This window comes from Lepidochelys kempii, chromosome 1 (genome assembly GCF_965140285.1).
Source record: "Lepidochelys kempii isolate rLepKem1 chromosome 1, rLepKem1.hap1, whole genome shotgun sequence".
In the NCBI taxonomy this organism is placed as follows: Eukaryota; Metazoa; Chordata; order Testudines; family Cheloniidae; genus Lepidochelys; species Lepidochelys kempii.
Genome location: NC_136380.1, coordinates 60,041,229 through 60,062,503, shown reverse-complemented (window position 1 = coordinate 60,062,503; position 21,275 = coordinate 60,041,229). Strand labels below are relative to the sequence as shown.

At 38.2% G+C, this 21,275-nt stretch overlaps 1 protein-coding gene across 20 annotated transcripts in view; it reads left to right on the top strand.

Moving 5' to 3' along the window:
• The window catches only part of LRCH1 (leucine rich repeats and calponin homology domain containing 1), a 228,118-nt gene that overhangs the window by 193,291 nt on the left and 13,552 nt on the right, over positions 1-21,275 (top strand). For 7 of the 20 annotated variants that reach the window (XR_013635854.1, XR_012158920.2, XR_012158924.2 and 4 more), the window contains 4 exons: positions 7,888-7,997; positions 10,676-10,813; positions 14,886-14,963; positions 20,233-20,490. Coding sequence is in view for 10 of the 20 variants with exons in the window: in XM_073344312.2 (XP_073200413.1) it covers positions 7,888-7,997; positions 10,676-10,813; positions 14,886-14,963; positions 17,532-17,603 (398 nt within the window). In the remaining 10 variants the exon portion in view is untranslated. Of the gene's footprint in view, positions 1-20; positions 69-5,635; positions 7,274-7,887; positions 7,998-10,675; positions 10,814-14,885; positions 14,964-17,531; positions 20,177-20,232; positions 20,491-21,275 lie in introns of those variants that run through there. The other 13 variants (XM_073344300.2, XM_073344291.2, XM_073344329.2 and 10 more) reach the window with 9 other exon arrangements.

The window sequence follows — 21,275 nt, the reverse complement described above, 5'->3', positions numbered from 1 at the left end:
CATTTACTTTCCATAAACAGATGTTTTCTATTCATGGACATTTATTTATAAAACTGCATACATTTGAGGTACCTGTACCAAATTACTGTTTGTAATTTATAGCAAACTTTATAGTTAAAACTTATAGGAAACTAGGCAGTGATAGTATTCAGAAATAGTATCTAGTGCAGGTGAGTTGTTCCACAAAGACCAAACATGAGTATCCTCTCTCACAAGGCTTACATTCTACATATGAAAACAGTACGCAGACAATAAACTGAGTCTTACTCATAATAGTATTTCCTTTCAGAACTTCTCCTATTCTTGTCTAATACATCCTCATTACAATATGGGACCAGAGAAAGTTCAGTTTCTCTCTTGTGCAGGCACACACCAGGTCAGCACAGCACATAAGCAAGATAAACAAGGCTAGAATGATTGAAGACCATAATAATAATTTCCTAAATGTAGACTCAAACACAAACCATACAACAGTGGCCTTTGGTATGATTCCTTTGAACAGAGCTCTTTGAATTGTTGCTGCTGTTGAAACTGGAATGGAGATTGCAACACAGTTTTCAAGTCTGCTGTTGCAGTGTGTTTGTGTGTGGGGGGTGCATGTTTATTTGGGGGCGGGGTGTGTGTGTATTTACCTATTTTCCTTGGTATTATAGGGAACATACAACATATAGCACATCTAAATAGGTTCCAGAATTTTAAGTATTGTTTGTTCTAAGTTTTACAGTAAGTTTACTAATTTGAAATGTAAATAACTACTTAACACTTTTAACTGATATTCTTAATAAGTGTAGTAAGGTATTTTCATTTTTTTATTATAACATTAGGAACAATTTAAAAAATTGGCCTGATACAGGAACACTGTATTTCATTTTAACTTACTGTTAAAAACACAATCTTCCTTTTCTTCATATGTCTTAGTTCTGTTGTGGATATCTGATAGGGAGCACTAGATGACTAGCGTGTGATCTGTTATCCTTGGATTTTAAATATGATGCAAATGAATTTATCCACAGAACTACCATGGAGTTTAATGAAAGTGGCTAAATCCCCAGGTATACTTTGAAAATATGGGAGCTGAGCTTAGCTTAGCTTTGCTATGCTGCTCTTTAAATTATGATGATTTTCTTTTACAAATCTGAGGATGGGCTGGTTTTTATTGCTTAACTAGTAGGCTCTGCCAACATCTAGTTGGTGGCTTTTCCTAAAATATTTATTTTTAATAAAGCATTTTACTATGCAGTCACTGCAATCATCATCTCATCTAGAACAGTGCAAGCTATTCCTTCAGCCATTGGATCCAAGCAGAGATTTCATTTTGTCACTTCAATATTATCAGGACCTCTATGAACACAACTCATGAGCCCTTTCTGGAATTTCAAAGAAAGTATTTCATGCAGGAACCTTTTTTCCCTCCCCCCCTTCTTCCAAGATCTTAATGCAGATACATAAGCAAACCTGTCAAGGACCCAGAAGATCCCAGAATACAGTTTAGTTTATTGATCTTTCAGATTCATTGAGCCTCATGCAAGCATACATTCATCCTGTCTTGAACTTATTTGAACTTTCCTTACACTCCATTTTTTTTCTAGTATATTGCATAATTTAAAAATTGATATAAAAATTAAAACATTTATCCAAAATACAACCTAAATAAAAATGAGATAGTGTTAGCATGAAATAATTAATTTGAGTAGTAAAGAAATAACTACTAATTTTATTCCGTATTGTACCTTTCTTTTGTATTATGCAATTAGAAAGAATAATTTAATTCTTTATTCTTACCTATAGGTGTCACTGGCAGTTCCTGTATTTGGTTTAGATGGGCTCACATGTAGTTTTCACTTCCCACTGGAATTGAAAGTAGTTTTAAATTGTTGGACCTCAAACAATTTTATTTTTAAAAATAAACATATTTAGTTTAGAGCAGTGGTTTTCAGCCTGTGGTCCTGGGACTCGTGGGGATCCATAGACTACATGTAAGATTTCCAAAGGGGTCCGCACCTCCATTTGAAATATCTTAGGGGATCACAAATGAAAAAATGTTGAAAACCAGCAGTGGGTCTCAAACTTTTGTATTTGTGACCCTTTTCACACAGCAAGCCTCTGAGTGCGACACCCCCCCTTATAAATTAAAAACTTTTTTTTAAATATTTAATACTATTATAAATGCTGGAGGGGAAGCAGGGTGTAGAGGTGGAGGCTGACAGCTCGTGACCCCCGTGTAATAACCTCACAACTCCCTGAGGGGTCATGACCCCCAGTGTGAGAACCCCTGGTTTAGAGAAACATGAAATGGTAGGCCAGCTCTTACTAATTGTTTCTCTTCCTGACGGCTCAAGGATGTGGCTCCCGCTGTTTAGTCACAAGTGTTCTTTAACATACCTTAGAGGACACCATTATTAAGAGAAGAACATACAACATAATCACAATTATTAACCACAGCTATGTTGTTATTAAAGAAAGGAAAAGAAAACATTAAACAGAACATCAAATGACTGAACATAAATGAAACTGGTTACTGCTATTACAATCTCTTGTGTATGTCTCTCTGTGGAGAGAATTTAACAGAGATTACACCCTTGAGAGTGAACCGCCTCTGGGGAGGCACCTTTCTCTTTGTAAGTTAAGACCAAAGTATATTATTTCCCAAAATTATTGTGAATTCAGTTTTAGAATCTTAAAACTGTTCATGTATGGGCAAAATAGTTCAAGAGCAAATGAAGCCTGTCTATCACTTAATAACCTAAACAGTTTATAGTTGGGCAAAGTAAGCAACCTTAACTAAATCCTATGAAAATGGAAAAAAAAATACTTAAATGAGTTACTTAGAAGAAGCCATTTAAGGAGCTGTCCCTAAGACAGTCCAATTATTTATTATCTTAAATCTGGTTAGATTCCACTATTTCTCTATTTGCCAATGTTTAGCCAATGTTTCCTGTCCAGGAATACATATCTAACTACTTGGTGAATAATAGAATAAGAAACTGTTTGTTGTGGCCAGATCATGTGCAACCAGACCTAATAGTGGGAGTGAGTCTGCAGTCATGAGACAGGAGTCAAGAGTCAGCTGGGTCAGGATACCAGGGGGTCAGAGGCAGGAAACAAAATGGAGGTCAGGAACCACAAGGCAGATGCCAAGAGTCAACCTGGGTCAGGATGCCTGGAAATAAAATAGCAGAAAGCACATAGTCCAGAGCAGGGTGGAGCCCAATTGTTTGGGAGAGCTGCTTGTTGCTGCCACTGGCTTAAGTAGAGCCATTGGGCCAATCAGACTTCAGGGGCAGAGCCTCACTCTGGGGCTGGGCTTCATGGGTCCCAGGTAAGCCATTGTCACCAGGCTGCTAGGTTGAGGGTTGAAGTGTTGTTGCTCCCATGAAACCTGCAGACTTGGGTTTGAGATCTGTGGGTCATTACACCACCCACACCTCTAGGAGTGCCCTCTTTACAAGGGTAGCAGACAGGGTGTGTGATAGGTGCTCACTTAGAGGTTTTTATACCTTTATCCTTCCTGTTTTCATAAAAGTACAGGAAAACACACCTCTTTCAGACCTGTTCAGATTGAAAGTCGGTTGCTGCTACCCTTTTGTTTGCTTAGGTGACACTTTCAGCTCCTGAATATGCAGTCTGTTTAATATGCAGCGTTTCTTTATAGATTCATAGATATTAAGGTCAGAAGGGACCATTATGATCATCTAGTCTGACCTCCTGCACAAGGCAGGCCACAGAATCTCACTCATCCACTCCTACAATAAACCTCTCACCTATGTCTGAGCTATTGAAGTTCTCATATCATGGTTTAAAGACATCAAGGTGCAGAGAATCCTCCAGCAAGTGACCCGTGCCCCATATGACAAAGGAAGGTGAAAAAACCCCAGGGTCTCTTGCAGTCTGCCCTGGAGGAAAATTCCTTCCCGACCCCAAATATGGCCATCAGCTGAACCCTGAGCATGTGGGCAAGATTCACCAGTCAGATACCCAGGAAAGAATTCTCTATAGTAACTCAGATCCCACCCTATCTAACATCCCATCACAGGCCATTGGGCCTATTTACCATGAATAGTTAAAGATCAATTAGTTGTCAAAATCATGTTATCCCATCATACCATCTCCTCCATAAACTCGACAAGTTTAATCTTGAAGCCAGATAGGTTTTTCCCCCGACTACATCCCTTGGAAGGCTATTCCAGAACTTCACTCCTCTGATGGTTAGAAACCTTTGTCTAATTTCAAGTCTAAACTTAGAATATCAGGGTTGAAAGGGACCTCAGGAGGTCATCTAGTCCAACCCCCTGCTCAAAGCAGGACCGATCCCCAATTAAATCATCCCAGCCAGGGCTTTGTTAAGCCTGACCTTAAAAACAAAACTTCCCAATTGCCAGTTTATATCCATTTGTTCTTGTGGCAACATTGGTACTGAGCTTAAATAATTCCTCTCCCTCTCTGGTATTTATCCCTCTGATATATTTACAGAGAGCAATCATCTCTCCCTTCAACCTTCTTTTGGTTAGGCTAAACAAGCCAAGCTCCTTGAGTTTCCTTTCATAAGACAGGTTTTCCATTCCTTGGATCATCCTAGTAGCCCTTCTCTCTATCTGTTCCAGTTTGAATTCATCCTACTTAAACATGGGAGACCAGAACTGCACACACTGTTCCAGGTGAGGTCTTACCGGTGCCTTGTATAACGGTACTAACACCTCCTTATTTCTACTGGAAATACCTCTCCTGATGCATCCCAAGACCGCATTAGCTTTTTTCAAGGCCATATCACATTGGCGGCTCATAGTCATCCTGTGGTCAACCAATACTCCAAGGTCCTTCTCCTCCTCCATTACTTCTAATTGATGTGTCCCCAGCTTATAACTAAAATTCTTGTTATTAATCCCTAAATGCATGACCTTGCCTTTGTTCTTCTTGTGGCAAGACAGCATCAGATAACTTTCAAAACTAGTCTTTATTCAGTCCAGTCTCTGAGAGTCTTTCAGTTTTATTAGAGCTTGTCAGGAAATTAAATTCTGCTTTCAGAAAGTCCAAACACTCCTGGTCTTTATATAAAAGGTTTTAGTTCTCAAAAAGTCTCTTAAAATTAAATAACTTTTAGAAAGTCTTTAGCTCAAGTTGTTGTTTCTGTTTTTGGAATGATGATTTTCTTATCTTCCTGAATTGGGTGAGGGTTTGCTTGCACACTGCCAGTAATTAATTAATTCTCCATTAATATAAATATTCTATACTTAAATGGCTTCTTATGTTAGTAACTAGTAACAGCATCAAATGACTTTGCTATATTTCTGCATAAAACATCTTATTATTCCTGTAACAGTATCAGGCAGTTATATAAAGGCTTGCATTTTGATACAAAATATTTGCAAATATACATCTCAAAAGGTGTTTGCTGTTTCAACATTTAAGAAATAAAAGTTTTTAAAACATTTCCAACTACACTTGTTTATCCTGGAGTTTCAAAAACACAAGCAGAGATTTTTCCTTTGAAAAGAAATGGGGTTGGTGTGGTCACTTTCCAACCTAGATTTATAGCTCGCATAACACACCTACATTCCTTTTTACAGTTAAGCCTCTACTTAAAACATTAATGTTTTTTACATGTTTTGTCTTTTTCATGTTTGCTTGACCTTGGAAGATAGAAGCAGAAAACTTCTGGCACTACTTGGATTAACTTTAACATTTTGTAACATGCTTGCTAAACACATGTACTGTTATATATCCAAGCATCCTGGCTATAACTTATTTGTAGCTATTTCTTGATGTTTAGTAAAAGCATAAACAAGTTTGTAACAATGTCATGAAAAGAGTTGTTATAATTTATTAATATAATACTGAGGTCTCTCTCCTACTAAGGCTATTAGCAATCTGTCCATTTGGGACATTTGCATATACAGATATACAAGACTTCTTCCTTCTCTTTGTATCTTGATGACCAAAACATCATCCCCCACGTTTCTTCCCACATTTTGAACAAGCCCTGGCTCCCCAAAACTGCAGGAGATGGAGAGTAACTAACTGAGTCTTGTGGAGGAGTCTGTGGATATATTCCTCTTCCTGCACCAGGACCAGACCACTCCCATCTCAGTATCCAGAGGGAGACCAAGAAAAGGAAAGCACTAGTTCAGGGGGACAGGAAATAATGCTAACAAAAGAAGCAAAGCAAAATAGTAATGCAACAAAATCTAAAAATGACCATAACCTGTGCTTACTCAGTGTGACGCTGTACACCCCCAGTCCCTCCCTCCCCCCCACCCCCCTTAGTGGCTGTACAATGCATAGAGGCGGTTGAGCCTGCTGCTGACTTCAGCCTAACAGGTCTGGGGTTGCATCCTGCTGCGAGGGGCTAACCCGGTGGTGTCAAATGACAAGTGGTGGCTGAACCACATTGAGGTTTGAGTCTGCTACAACCAGCTAACAAAGCTGCATCTTTTAGTTCAGGCGGTCGAGTTTTATGCTTTTAGAACCAGAGGACCTGGGTTTAACTCCCCTTGTGGATGACACACCTAAGGCTGTCACATTACATTAAAAAAAAAAAAAGTAATAAATACAAGTTTTATTGTATTATTCTTGAGCACTTGTCACTTTTCATGATACGTGAGCAAGTCAGTCCAGCCACAGGAACTGGTGACCCTCCGCCATGGTATCTACAGTGTGGGAGGGCATTGGTGGATATAGCCCTCATGATACATGTACAAGAAAGAACCATTAAAAGCAGTCATTGGAACACAACAAAAATGTTTAAAAGTACAAATATACATTAAATACCATAGACTTTGTCCCTGCTGTGCCTGAAGTTATGGGATGGATAAAATCATCCCCAGCACCAGGAGCGGTTGTAGGAAAACTGTGTAAGGACCTAGTGCAATACTGCACATGAAATGGGAATCTCTAGTGTAGGCAAACCTTCAGAGGTGCTATAATAGGCACTCAGTTTTTAGGAATCAAACACATAACTTTGTTTGATGAAGGGAGAGATGAAAGATAGTCATGAATAATTGGAGAGTGCTAGGAGTCTGATCCTGCAAGGTGCTGAATACTCTCGGTTCCATTGGAGTCCTGCACCTTGTAGGATTAGGATCTAACTAAAAGACTGAGAGAGGAGTCCTATGATAGAATCATAGAATCATAGAATATCAGGGTTGGAAGGGACCCCAGAAGGTCATCTAGTCCAACCCCCTGCTCAAAGCAGGACCAATTTCCAGTTAAATCATCCCAGCCAGGGCTTTGTCAAGCCTGACCTTAAAAACCTCTAAGGAAGGAGATTCTACCACCTCCCTAGGTAACGCATTCCAGTGTTTCACCACCCTCTTAGTGAAAAAGTTTTTCCTAATATCCAATCTAAACCTCCCCCACTGCAACTTGAGACCATTACTCCTCGTTCTGTCATCTGCTACCATTGAGAACAGTCTAGAGCCATCCTCTTTGGAACACCCTTTCAGGTAGTTGAAAGCAGCTATCAAATCCCCCCTCATTCTTCTCTTCTGCAGGCTAAACAATCCCAGCTCCCTCAGCCTCTCCTCATAACTCATGTGTTCCAGTCCCCTAATCATAGAAGTAGCAAGACTTCTAACAACAGATTAAAAACTCCAAGGGACAAATGCTGTGCGAATTTAGTAAAATTCCCAGTCAAGACCATAAGATATAAATGATGTCTGTATATTCCACTTATCTCAATAATACATGAATTCTGTTATGAGCACCCCCAAGCAAATACACTTTTATGACTGTAGTTCTAAATCAGATTTTTTTTCTATATGCTCTCAGGGAAATCTTCCAACAGACATAATTGGGACAGTGAATAAGGATTTTGTTTAACCTGAAAATTAATAAAGCAAAAGTTGTTTGATGGCTTGTTTTTGCTAAACATCTCTCTCTTTAAAATCACAGTATTTTTAAGACCACAGAGAAATTTGGAATCCATAGACCCTCAATTTACAATTCGGAGGAAAATGGAGCAGATGAGAGAAGAGAGAGAGCTTGTGGAGCAATTGCGTGAGGTATGTGAAAGACCATGTGAAAGGCTGCAGATTTTCAGCTGAAGCATGTATTTCCTGTTTTCCCTTGGGAAAGTCACCTAATCTTAGGGCAAAAACCGTGCTTGGGTGTATAAGCATGGGAATATCAGAGTGGGAAGATACAGCATTAGTGAGACCATGACTGGAATACTTTTGATGTCCATACTTCAAAAAAAAATTTGAAAAATTTGGAAAAGATTCAGGAAAGAGTCACAAGAATTATTTGAGGTCTGGACAAAATATCTTACACTGAGAGACTTAAGAAGCTCTATCTATTTAGTTCATCCAAAAGAAGGTTAAGCGGTGACTTAATCAGTGTACAAGTATCTGCTTGGGGAAGAGGTTTCTGATGGTGGGCATGGCTCTTTAATCTAGCAGATAAAAGGCATAATGAGATCCAATGGTTGGAAGTTGAAGCTAGACAAATTCAGACCAAAATTAGTGCTTTATTTCTAAAGTGTAGATAATTAAGATTTGCAACAATTTACCTAGCAATATGATGGATTCTCCATCACTTAAGATTTTTAAATCAAAACTGGGTATCTTTCTAAAAGAGACACTACAGCTGAAACAGAAGTTATGGGCTTGATGCAGAATTACTGGGTGAGGTTCTATGGCCTGTGTATTGCAGTCCAGTTTAGATAGTCGCTTGTGGCCTTAAAATTTATAAACCTCTCTGTGCCTCAGTTTCACTATCTATAAAATAGAGATGATATAATTACTGCAAAGAGTGTTAAGTGTTAAGATCTTCAGTTGCAAGCGGTCCCAAATACGAAGTGTTCTTATTTGTGTCTGTCGTGTTAATTGCATTACAACTACTGAAGTTATATGAGATAATTTTACATTACTATTGGTTTAAGATACATTTGGTGTTACAAGAGAATAGTAGTATCACCTGATATTATCATGATCAACTTGAATTTTGTCCATTGACTGATGTAAAACATGTATATTTTCTTGATTGAGCAACTTTTAAATATGTACTGATTTAAAAAAAAAAGAACAAAAAAAAAACCTTTTCTAAAATAAGGGCTTTTCTGTTCCCCAGCTAATGTTTAGAGGGGTCATTTAGTTAAGCACAACACCACGTCTTCCGCCTCCCTTACACATTGCACACATGCCTATCTGGTGCCTGCATAGTTTGTTTTAGCTTCACTGCTGCTGCTGTTTATAATACAAGAGGCCTCAGAAGGGCCTGTGATAAGCTGAATACCGCATATTGTAAATGAATGTTCCTGCCCCAAAGAATTTACAGTCTAAAAGACAAGATAGAAGAGTTGGGTGACATGGACAAACAGATGGAGGAAGGAGGACAGGGGAAACTATTTTAGCATAGACTGGCAGTATGCACAAATTTGTAGTTGTTACTGATTGGCTCATTACAGCAATCAGAGCTTGTCACCTGTTACTGGTAAACACCTCTTGCAACTAGTGAATTTTAGCAAACAGACAGAAGTGGGGAGGGAATGCAAGGGACAGAGATGATATATTTTTTATCTGTCCTCTAAAGGACATAGTATAGTTTGGGGTACTATATAAATAATAATAATAATTAATAATGTGCTCTACTGGGAAGGAATATGAAAACACATGCCAAAGCATTTGCAAGATTGGAGCTCAAATCAATAAGTTACACATTTGTAACAAAATGCAATGGGTTTTTCTCCAGAAAATTTGTAAACATTCTCAATGTGCCCTACTTTGCTGATTGTTTTGCAATGCGAAGTTCATTTAATTAGGGTGTCCCTTTTGTCTGCATAGAGAGTTTTCATATTTTTACCCAGTAGTACACATTACAGATCCAACCTTGTCCTCCATTCTGCATTCTTTCCAATTTTTGTTATGCCCACTTGTTTCTTTTCAGCTGTTTGAGGAGTGGCCATCTTTTTACTCTGTGTTTGGAGGGGGCTTAATGCAATGGGGCTCTGATCCTGACTGGGGATTCTGGGTGCTACTATAATAAAAAGAATATCTTTAGATAAGAGGCAACAAGCAAGAGTAGCAAAGTATGGTGCTGGCAGGGTGATGGAATGAGGAAGGACAAGCATTACAGTAATAAGATGATGTGGCTACTCACTTCTGGCACCGTTAAAGTGATGAGGTTTTTTCATAAGTTACATAGAATCATAGAATATCAGGGTTGGAAGGGACCCCAGAAGGTCATCTAGTCCAACCCCCTGCTCGAAGCAGGACCAATTCCCAGTTAAATCATCCCAGCCAGGGCTTTGTCAAGCCTGACCTTAAAAACCTCTAAGGAAGGAGATTCTACCATCTCCCTAGGTAACGCATTCCAGTGTTTCACCACCCTCACAGTGAAAAAGTTTTTCCTGATATCCAATCTAAACCTCCCCCACTGCAACTTGAGACCATTACTCCTCGTTCTATCATCTGCTACCATTGAGAACAGTCTAGAGCCATCCTCTTTGGGTGACCTGGAATGGGGCAGTGTGGTGTTTTTGGGGGGTTGGGTTTAGGAGCAATTAAAATGAAGATGTGGTGATGGCTTGACAAACTGGAATTGGATGAGGATTCACTGCAATAGTGGATAGGATGGGAAAAGGCATGGCGATGTGATAGAAAATATGGATATTTGCTTTTGGGGGAGGTGGTTCTTTCTAATTCTGTGTAAAAGTGGTGACGTGTTTGTTCTTCTTTTACAGAACATTGAAATGAGACTAAAGATTTGTTTGCCTGAAGACTTGGGGTCTGCTCTTATGGATGGGGTTGTTCTCTGTCATTTAGTCAATCACATTCGTCCTCGATCTGTGGGAAGTATCCATGTACCCTCACCAGCAGTAGTAAGTCAATTTTTTTTAAAAAAAAGAAAAACTAAAGCTTTATTATCAAATAAAATCTACTTTTGAAAAACAGGTGAGTGGGTGGTGAGTAGTGTTCACTCCTACAAACGTGTACTTTTTTCTTTTTCCTTTCCAGTTCAGATTGGCAGTAACTCAAATCTTCATAAAAATGAAGTAGTGGAGCTATTCAAAAAAAATATACACTTCTCTCTTTTCTTATGAATAAACTGGTCTGTGGCTGGCTGAAGTTCATGATAGGTTTGTTGTCTATACCATCTAGATTGCAGGAGGTCAGATTTTTCCATAAATGCCTTGCTGTTTATGTTGTAGCAGGTGATCATTATCCTCTGACAAGATTTTGTTCCAGTGGATACTTTCCTAAAAATCAGTTCTCCACTTCCTGGTGCATTGTTAACGTGTTTTGTCATAGAATACAATATGATTTATAATGTACTCTACTAAGCATGTATCTGCGTCCAATCCGGAATCCACAAAAATGGTCCACGGGTATCCGCATCCACATCTGCAGATGCCTATATCCGCAGATATAAAGTGGAGAACTCTAAGCATGTGGGAAACATTATGCTACAATGAGATTAGCAATTTATTAAGTTAACAACAATCCTATATAGCAAGGGTTTGGGCAGGTTTTTTTTTTGTTTTTTGGGGTTTTTTTTGTTAAATATCAAAACAACTCATTTTTTGTCACAGACAGGACAGAAGAGAAACATATGACCTAGTCCTGCAATCTTTGATTCCCCAAAGGTACTAGGACATATGCAGGACCAGGGTAATCAAGGATTTTTTGTACCAAATCTACTTACGTACACTTTTTTCAAACCTAATTTCCTTTTCTTTTCAACTTTCTTCTGGATTTTTCCTGTATTTACGGAAGACTTGGTTTCTGTTAGTGGGGACATTTCTGGTCTAGATTTCTGAGGTCACTTTGATTCTAAAGAGGTTTCCTGTATTTTCAAAATATGATGCATAAAGTTGTGTAGTTTTTTCTGAGTGTACCTCCGGTTAAATATTTGTTAAATAAAACCTTATCTTTAATTCTGAGAGAGGCATGCTGATTGTAAAGGTGATCTGCTTAGGCTTTTAGGAGTATAGACTTTAACAAAAAACAAGGAGTTTTCAACAGTGGCTAAAAAAATGTATCCCTTTCATAAGAATGGCCATACTGGGTCTGAACAATGGTCCATTTAGCCCAGTATGCTGTCTTCCAACAGTGGTCAATGCCAGGTGCCCCAGAGGGAATGAACAGAACAGGTAATCATTAAGTGAACCGTCCCCTGTCGCCCATTTCCAGCGTCTGGCAAACAGAGGCTAGGAATACTTCAGAGCTAATAACCATCGATGAACCTATCTTCCATGAATTTATCTAATTCTTTTTTGATCCCTGTTATAGTCTTGGTCTTCATAACATCCTTTGGCAAAGAGTTCCACAGGTTGACTGAGCGTTGTGTGAAAAAATACTTCCCTTTGTTTGTTTTAAACCTTACCTATTAATTTCATTTGGTGACCCCTAGTTTTTGTGTTATGAGAAGGGGTAAATAACACTTCCTTATTTACTTTCTCCACACCAGTCATGATTTGATAGACCTCTATCATATCTTCCCTTAGTTGTCTCTTTTCCAAGCTGAAAAGTCCCAGTCTTATTCATCTCTCCTCATATGGATGTTGTTTCATACCCCTATTCATTTTTGCTGCCCTTTGCTGTACCTTTTCCAATTCCACTATATCTTTTTTGAAATGGAGCAACCAGATCTGCATGCAGTATTCAAGATGTGGGCATACCATGGATTTATATGGAGGCAATATAATATTTTCTGTCTTCTTATCAATCCCATTCCTAATGATTCCCAACATTCTGTTAGGTTTTTTGACTGCAACTGCACATTGAGTGGATGTTTTTTCGAGAACTATCCACAATTATTCCACGATCTCTTTCTTGAGTGGTAACAGCTAATTTTGACTCCATTTTATATTTTCAGTTGTTGGTTTTAGATCACTTGATTCGTGTCATGTCCCATTTTACTGCAGAGACTTGCAGAGTAGACAAGACCTGAATTTCCAAGGCTAAAAGGTTGTTCTTAGTGTTTTACAAAACACTTTCAGCCCTTGCTGACACATAGTTAACCTTGAGAAGAAATGTTCTGGAGAATGCTAGGCAGCTAATGTCTCTTTTGGTGCTGATGAGCTTTCAGTTTAAAGGTCAGGAATATCAGTATCACTTCTCCCTGTTAAAGTAGGGAAATAAAGGATTGGCTGTGGTGACACAGAATGCCACTGTAAGAGGTTTGATAGTCTTGAGTCAGACAAATAGGACAAAGATGGCATCGTATTATAGGAATCTTTGAAATTCTAAAATACTAAGGAAGTAACTGTAAAAATGAATTGGAAGGTTTTTAATTAAGAATCAATATGATAAAAGAACCAATTTAAAAAATATAGAAATGACATTATAGAGTTTGTACAACTGTTCTTAATGTATGTTGAAATGATATATCAAGTTCTCATAATATCCAAAAATTAAATGTGAAAGACATATGATTCCCTTTATACACATCTTAAAACAGCCTGAGATGTTTGGGTTGTAAAATTCCCATTAGAAAAGTATTACCACTTCTTGCAAGTAAGCCAGTCTTCCACTGCACATGATTATTAGAGGGGACAGATTTTCAGAACCTTGCAAGCCAGACTTTCATGTGCACAAACTGAGCCCACAGTGAGTTGGATGCACTCCCAATTTCAAAACCAGAGACTGGGCATGCACAAAAGCAAATGCACCCAAAAGCTGCATGTTTGTAAAGTAGCCTCCTGAAAAATTAAGCTGCAATGAACTAAGGCCACTTTAATTCTGAATGAGAACATCCACATGAGGATTTAATATGTTTTTATTTATGCATATTAACTTTATCACTTTAATTCATTCATTTTCACTTTCCTGAATGTCCTTGCATAAATGAGCCCTGATTTCAGTGTGTATAGGCTGAGTGGGCCAGTCACCATCCAATGGAAATTAAGAGACAGTGATTGAAATGGGAGACTCTCAGTGCAGCTGAGCCAGATGAGAGTGACATAGAAAGAGACAGGCTGATATTGAGAGGAAGAAAAGAGAGCATAGAAGGGAACTTTTATGGTATGTAGCACATTTCAGAAGAACATGGAAGCAAATTCCACTTCAGTGTCTGTGATGCAATATGAACATCATTCCTACTACTAACAACATGCATTAGTAAGGAGAACATATACCCAACTCAAAGAACTGCAGTTTTAACAGAATTGCAAAACACAGAGAAATAGAAATGAAGGAAAACCATGCCAATGATTATGATTTTTAAAAAGCAGAAAAAAACCTTCAACTATAAAAACACATGATGGGAATGGAAAGGCTTCCACGCTCTTATTTCTGAGCATATTTTTGAAGGTTTATAGACCATCTGAGAATGTCCTCTGACCAGCTGCTGAGATAGGTCACCGCATGAGTTGGGGTATATCTACACTGTAATTAAGTAGCTTTGGCTGGCCCATGTTAGCTGACCCGGGTAGTGGGGGCTGTAAAACTGTGGTGCAGATGCTCGGGTCGGAACCCGGGCTCTGGGACCCTCCCCCTTTGTGGGGTTGCAGAGCTCCAGCTCCAGCCCTAGCATCTATACTGCAGTTTTACAGTCCCGTAGCCCGAGCCCTATGAGCCCGAGTCAGTTGGCACACAGGCCGGCTGTGGATGTTTAATTGCAGAGTAGACATACCCTTGGAGGCTTACAGAGTGCACTGGCCTCCTCCACTGTTGTTCTGCCCTTGCCAGTGCCACAGAGGTCACTGCCGTGATGGATGGGTGGTGGCATGGAGACATCGTGGCAGTAGGAGACTAGTACGTTGGCAGTTTGTCAGTTATTAGATGTTGGTCAATCTACTGTTTACCATTTCCTAATTTATTTTTTCAGGAACAACCTCCTCTAAATATTTCATCAGCAGTAGAAACGTCATTTAATAGGCAGAATTTTATGATGACTACTGTATATTATTAGCTTTTGTCCCATTAATCCATGGTTCCTTGTTTTTTCAGCCTAAACTTAGTATGGCCAAATGCAGGAGAAATGTGGAAAACTTTCTGGATGCATGTAGGAAACTGGGTATACCAGAGGTAATTTTTAATTATGTCTATCAATATAATGTGACCTAAAACACACCAAAAAGCATAACTTGTGTGTTATTTTACAGTTGAAGGCTCTTTATTTTATGGCTAAAATGATTCGTGTCTCATTTTATGAACTATTACAGTCAAACATTTACCCCCTTATTCAACAATGCACGTATGTATGCTTTTAGCTTTAAGCACATGAATTGTCCCATTAAGGTGTTCCTATGAGATATTCATGAGTTTATGGTTCTACTGTCATTAATGAGACTATTGTGATTAAAGGCATTGCTGGATTGGGTTGACTAGAAGGCCCACTAAGAAATGACTGAATTTTGTGCATTAGCAAACTCAACAATAAAACAGGTACAAGGTATAACAAAATGGATAATATTTCATTTTTGAAAACATACCAGTTTTGCCATAGATAGCTAGATAAGAGTATTTACAGTAATCCCAATACCTCCTTGTATTTCCTATAGAGAATAACTAGTAAATATCTACTAGCAAGTAGATGCTAATTTTTCCTTATATAAAACTAATATTAAGTTTTTTAAAAGTGATAACTGTGTTTTACTTGGTGCTTTTATTTTAAAAGCTTAGTTTAAAGTATTTATACTTTATACTATATTACATATTTTGTAGTATGTTTTGTCAAAGAAATTGGTAATATGAGATCTCATCTCGGAGCTCTGTTACATTTTTGCTGAGGTGTAAGGAGAGCATTTCATATGTGTAAATTATGAATGTGCAGATTAGCAAAATGCAAATTGAGTGAGGTTCTACTGTAATGTTAAAATATCACTGTAGAAATGTGAAATGACAAAATGCAGTAAACTCAAGAAAGTTTAAGATTTTACATTTTCAGGTTTCTGTAGAGAATGCCAGTAGTCCATATTCTGATAAACATTATACTAGAGTAACTCATTATGATACAATTTAGTTACTCTGGATTTACACTGATGCAGTTTAGATCAGAATCTGTCCCAGTATCCAAAAATATGTCTGATGTAATTAAAGACCATTTCATTTCAAACAATTGGCCTTCAGTATGAGGAATTAGTTTGTATACAGACTAGTTTTTAATGCAGTAAAATATAAAACTACAAACATAAAACTGTACATGACTTAATGTTGTCATTGTATTTTTGTTAACAGTACAACTTAGGCTCTGAGAGCACTTTTATTTTAAGGTTTACTTTCAGGAGTTTAAAACATGTTTAGATTTGTTTTTACTTTGGGATGAGACTTGAACACAAAGTCTTTAAGTTATGGAAGGATTCCTTTTTCAGAATGTGAAGAAATCCACTAGTCTGACCTCTATTTGAAGGGCAGCAAAACAAACACTGTTTTTTCCCTTTCTGCAATTTGAAGAGGCATTGGGAGGGGGGATTGTTCTCATATCTACAATGAATTACTGTTAAAATTAAACTTTGTAATCCATAGTGTTATGAACTATGTCTCTATTTTAAAAATGATTATAGTGGCCATCTGTTACAGTTTATTAATGCACAGTAACTGGTTTCATAAAGTTATGTAATGTAAAATATTCATGATAATATTAGAATGGCTGCATATTGTGGGCTAAAAAGATTAGTTTCAGAAATAAGACGGCATGTCTCCGTATTATGAGAATATTGTGTCAAAATGTATGCAGCCTGTGTGTGGAATGTTTAGTGAGATGTGAGCGACCCTTTGATGCACTCATAATCAGAGTTGCCTGGAAATGGCCTTTTGGGGGAAGGGAGAGAAGGAAGGTGGTTGTTTTTTAATTAAGGCACATGACCCCAACTGCCCCCCGCCACGCGTCGCCTCTTTAAGGGTTTACATTTGTTTTTCTCTTTGCAGCTTTCAATGAAATATAAACTTTCTCTGCTAATGTTGCAGACTTGTTATAGATTTTTGGCGCCATTTGACTAACTGTTTATATATTGCATGTTTTCATAGAGGGTTAAGCAAAGGGTCAAATCTCATAAATCTAAATAAATAAACATTAGTTTCTACCCATATAAAATTTCATTCACTTAAATATCAAGGACATTTAATTAAGGTTTGTAATTTATAAGAGATCTTGTGGAATTCTGTAAGAGAATTCAGGTTTACTCAGCATGGATGGCAATTGACAAATTTACTGCTATACTTCCTGGAAAAGGCATTGTGTTTCAGAGCTTAGATGGGTGAAAGTGTTTGGAGTTTGCTGTGTTTTACTGAGTGAATGAGAGAGAGAAAATGTTGGAAACAAAGATCAGTGGTAGGTAGATATGATTGTGTGAGTAGCTAGCAGGATGCCAAAGCCCAGATAGATCAAGAATCTGTCTAGGAACAATGTGCTGTAAAAGTGCCGAGAGAGACATTCCCCACTTTCTAACATTTGAATGTATGTTGATTGTTCTTATGTAGCCTAACTGTCTCAGGAGACTCCAGCAATAGGAATACAACATTTGCAATGAATTTGTTTTCTTTTCTGAACAGATTACCGTTAAGCTCCAGCCCTTTCTTGGCAGCTCCTATGCCTACTAACCCATACCACAGCGTAGCATTCTATTCCTATCACATTAACATATGTCTCTGTAGGAAAAATGGATGATCTGGGACGGGCTGAATGCTGTTTCAGTACAAGAGGGTGATCAAAATGGAAGATTTTAGACGCGTTTAAACAGAAGGGGGCTTTCAGTGGAATAAGGTGGGATGCTGTTTAGTGATAGTGCTGAAGGATCTCCAGAACCATATGCTCACTGAGCTTCATGACTGACCTTGAGACAAGTGTAGCATGAAGATGCAAACATGCAATGTGATTTGGAGGATGATAATTTTACAGGACATTGAGTCCTGGGTTGCAGCTTTTCCAGCCCCCAGTTGAATGTTGAGTGTCAGGAAAAGATTCTCCAAAGATCTTGCCAAGGTCCTTGAGCAAACCAAAGGAATTCAGGACATACAGTATTTTAAATCAGTGGCTCTCAATCTTTCCAGACTACTTTACCCCTTGAACGAGTCTGAATTGTCTTGTGTACCTCCAAGGTTCACCTCACTTAAAAACTACTTGCTTACAAAATCAGACAAAAATACAAGTGTCACAGCACACTGTTACTGAAAAATTGCTGACTTTCTCATTTTTACCATTATAAAATAAATTACTTGTAATATAAGTATTGTACTTACATTTCAGTGTATAGTAGTGTATAGAGCAGTATAACCACGTCATTGTCTGTGTGAAATTTTAGTTTGTACGGACTTCGCTAATCAATTTTATGTAGCCTGTTGTAAAACTAAGCAAATATCTAGATGAGTTGATGTACCCCCTGGAAGACCTCTGTGCACCCCCAGGGGTACGCATACACATTGTTGAGAACCACTGTTTTAAATGAATAAACAGGCAGGAAAAAAACAGTCCATCTTTGTACATAAAAGCTCACTTTTTTGCTTTGAAATTCACCATTAATATATGTATGAACACACTGTTGAGGTACTCAGTCATCTGCCCACAGCATTTAGCCTCTCAGGAGTGCTCAGAGTCATAAAGACACTTACAGGTCAACAAATTTGGAAGTTTTTGTCTTGACACAAAGCAAAATATGTCCAGGACTATATATATAATAGGATTATATTATATATATATATTATCAGGGACAAAAGAGAGACAAGAGGGAATATAGAGGGGAAATCTAATGAATATCTTAGATGTCTGTATAGTAATGCAGGAAATCTGGGACATATACAGGAGGAACTAGACATACCAGTGAATAATCACAATTGTGACGTAATTGGCATCGCAGAGATTCAGTGGGATAATTCATATGACTGGAATAGTTGTGTAGAAGGATAGAGCTTATTTAGGAAGGACAGGCTGGGGAAAAAGGGAGGAGGTGTGGCGTTTTATATCAAAGATGTATATGCTGGCACTGAGATTGAGACAAAAGTTGGAAGCAACCTGTTTAAAGTCTCTGGGTAAGGATAAAAGGGGTAAAAAACCAGAGTGGTGTCTCCTACAGACCATCTAATCAGGAAGAAGAGATGGATGAGTCTTTTTGAAACAACTAACAAACTCATCCGAAGCACAGCACTGGGTAATGTGATGCGCAACTTCAACTACCCAGACATCTGTTGGGAAAAACAGCAGTGCACAGATTATCCAACAAGTTAATGGAGTGCATTGAAGGCAACTTTTTATGGCAGGAGGTGGAGAAAGCAAGGAGGGGAGAGCCTGTTCTAGATTTGATTCTGACAAATAGGGAGGAACTGGTTGAGATTTGAAGGTGGAAGGCAGCTTGGGTCATGAAATGAGAGAATTCAGAATTTATGAAATGGGGCTCTGTCTTTCCTACATCTTACGCAACTTAAAAATTTTTTTTAAAGATACTCTTACTTACATGTATGCATTGAGTTGAGCATTGATAGAGAGGTTATGTGTGCAAAGGAGATTGGAATAAAAATACACATCATATTGTTTTCATCTTCCAATTTTAAAAAGATCAGTGTGCACCTTAGGTTTGATTTTGTGTACTGATAACCGAATATCGTCTGCTTATCGTGAATATCATTGCTCAGTACAACTTTCTTAATGCAACAAGTTGCTTAGATGTTTGTATTCCAATTTAAATAGCTGCATGTGGGCATTTATATCTTCCAAAAATGTATGAATAGCCTAGGTTCACATATTTTTAATTTTAAAATTTTAAATAAGAAGTTTGAGCCTTAAACTCCTCAGCTTGGAAATTTTCTTAAACTAATCAGTATCCTTTAACCAGTGTCTCTTTCAATTTTCATCCCAGAGTACCAGCCAAAGTAAACAATTTAATCACCAGATTTTAAGGTGCATGTGATATTAGGTGAACAATTGTATTTATATTCATAACAATTTATTTTTTAGTATGTTTTTCCTGAGATTTCAGTATCATGGTTTGTCTCAACTGCTAAGAGAACTTTCTTGCTTTTATAGGGGCCTGTTCTTGCAAAATCTGAATCATGCAATTAGTCCCATTTAAGTGATTAAGTGATTGAATGGACTACGTCTATAAAGGTTTGCAGGATTGAGCTCTGAGCTTGCACTGTATATTTGTGCTAGTGTTTTGATATTGTTTGATAGCTTAATTATTTAGAGGAAACAAAAGAAAGATGGTGCATGTAGTAAATTAAGGGAATAATTGAAAGAAACAATATATTCCTACATATTTATACTAGTAATAGAATACTGTGATGCTTTATCAAACTCTATCTCTTTGTATTTTTAATTTTATGCACTGTTTTTTTCTGTTCTAATGGCTGCCCTTCGGGATAGGCTGACCTCTGCTCTCCGTATGACATCCTGCAGTCGGATATTCGTCACATGCGAAAGACTGTTGACACCCTGCTGGCCCTCGGGGAGAAAACCCCACAATCAACTTCTACCTTTCGCTCCTGGGATCTGATAGGCTTTTGTCTTTTCCACATACTTTTTATAGTCTTGATGTACATAACTTATCACTGGAATGTGCTAACATCATAACCTGTTTGCATGCGCACACAAACTTTCTGCTTTATCTCTGACACATTACAGGTACTTTAATTTCCTTCCTTTGTCTCACAGACTTCCACCCCTATAACCTCTCTATTAATCTCTTGACTAGAGGTAGCAGAATCTTGAATTGATTGTAGAGGGAAACCCGCCCTTCACTTCCCCCAGCCCTAGCTTAAATGCATACATATATCTTGATTTTTGCAGCTTGTTTCCTTCCACACTGCCTGGGTTGCTCACAGATTGTGGAGATGCAGTAAACTGCATCTATATACCATTTTGGGCTGTGGTCTTATCAAATCTTACAACCTAAGCAGCATTGAGCCTGGTCAGTGTTTGGAGGTGAGAACCCAAGGAACCACCCAGGTGCTGAAGGAAGTGATACTGGCATTTCAGAAGATGGCGGTATTCTCTTTCAGTATGTTTTGTTTGTTAGAGGTGCCATCTTCCACATGAAGAATAGAAACCATGGTCCTTAAGATCAGTAAAGATCCCATAGTACTTGTTGTAAAAGTGAGTGTTTACTCTGGTGTTTTGGTCAAAGTCCAGTCTGTGGTCATTACAATTCCCCCCCCCCCCCCCCCACTAAATTTTTTCTCCAGTTTCTTTTGGAAACAGTAATCTTCTCTTTCCCTGTCAAACTGTGTAGTGTTGCTGTTCATTTTTAAATACATGCCATGTTCCATGCCAAATTACAAAGAACTCAGAATTTGTAAGGGAACTTAAGGTCTTTCAGGATGAAGGTAATGGAGGCAACATGGTGCAGGGAGTAGGGCATCAGAGTGGGTATTGGCAGACCACTGATTCTTTCTGTGACATTGGGCAAG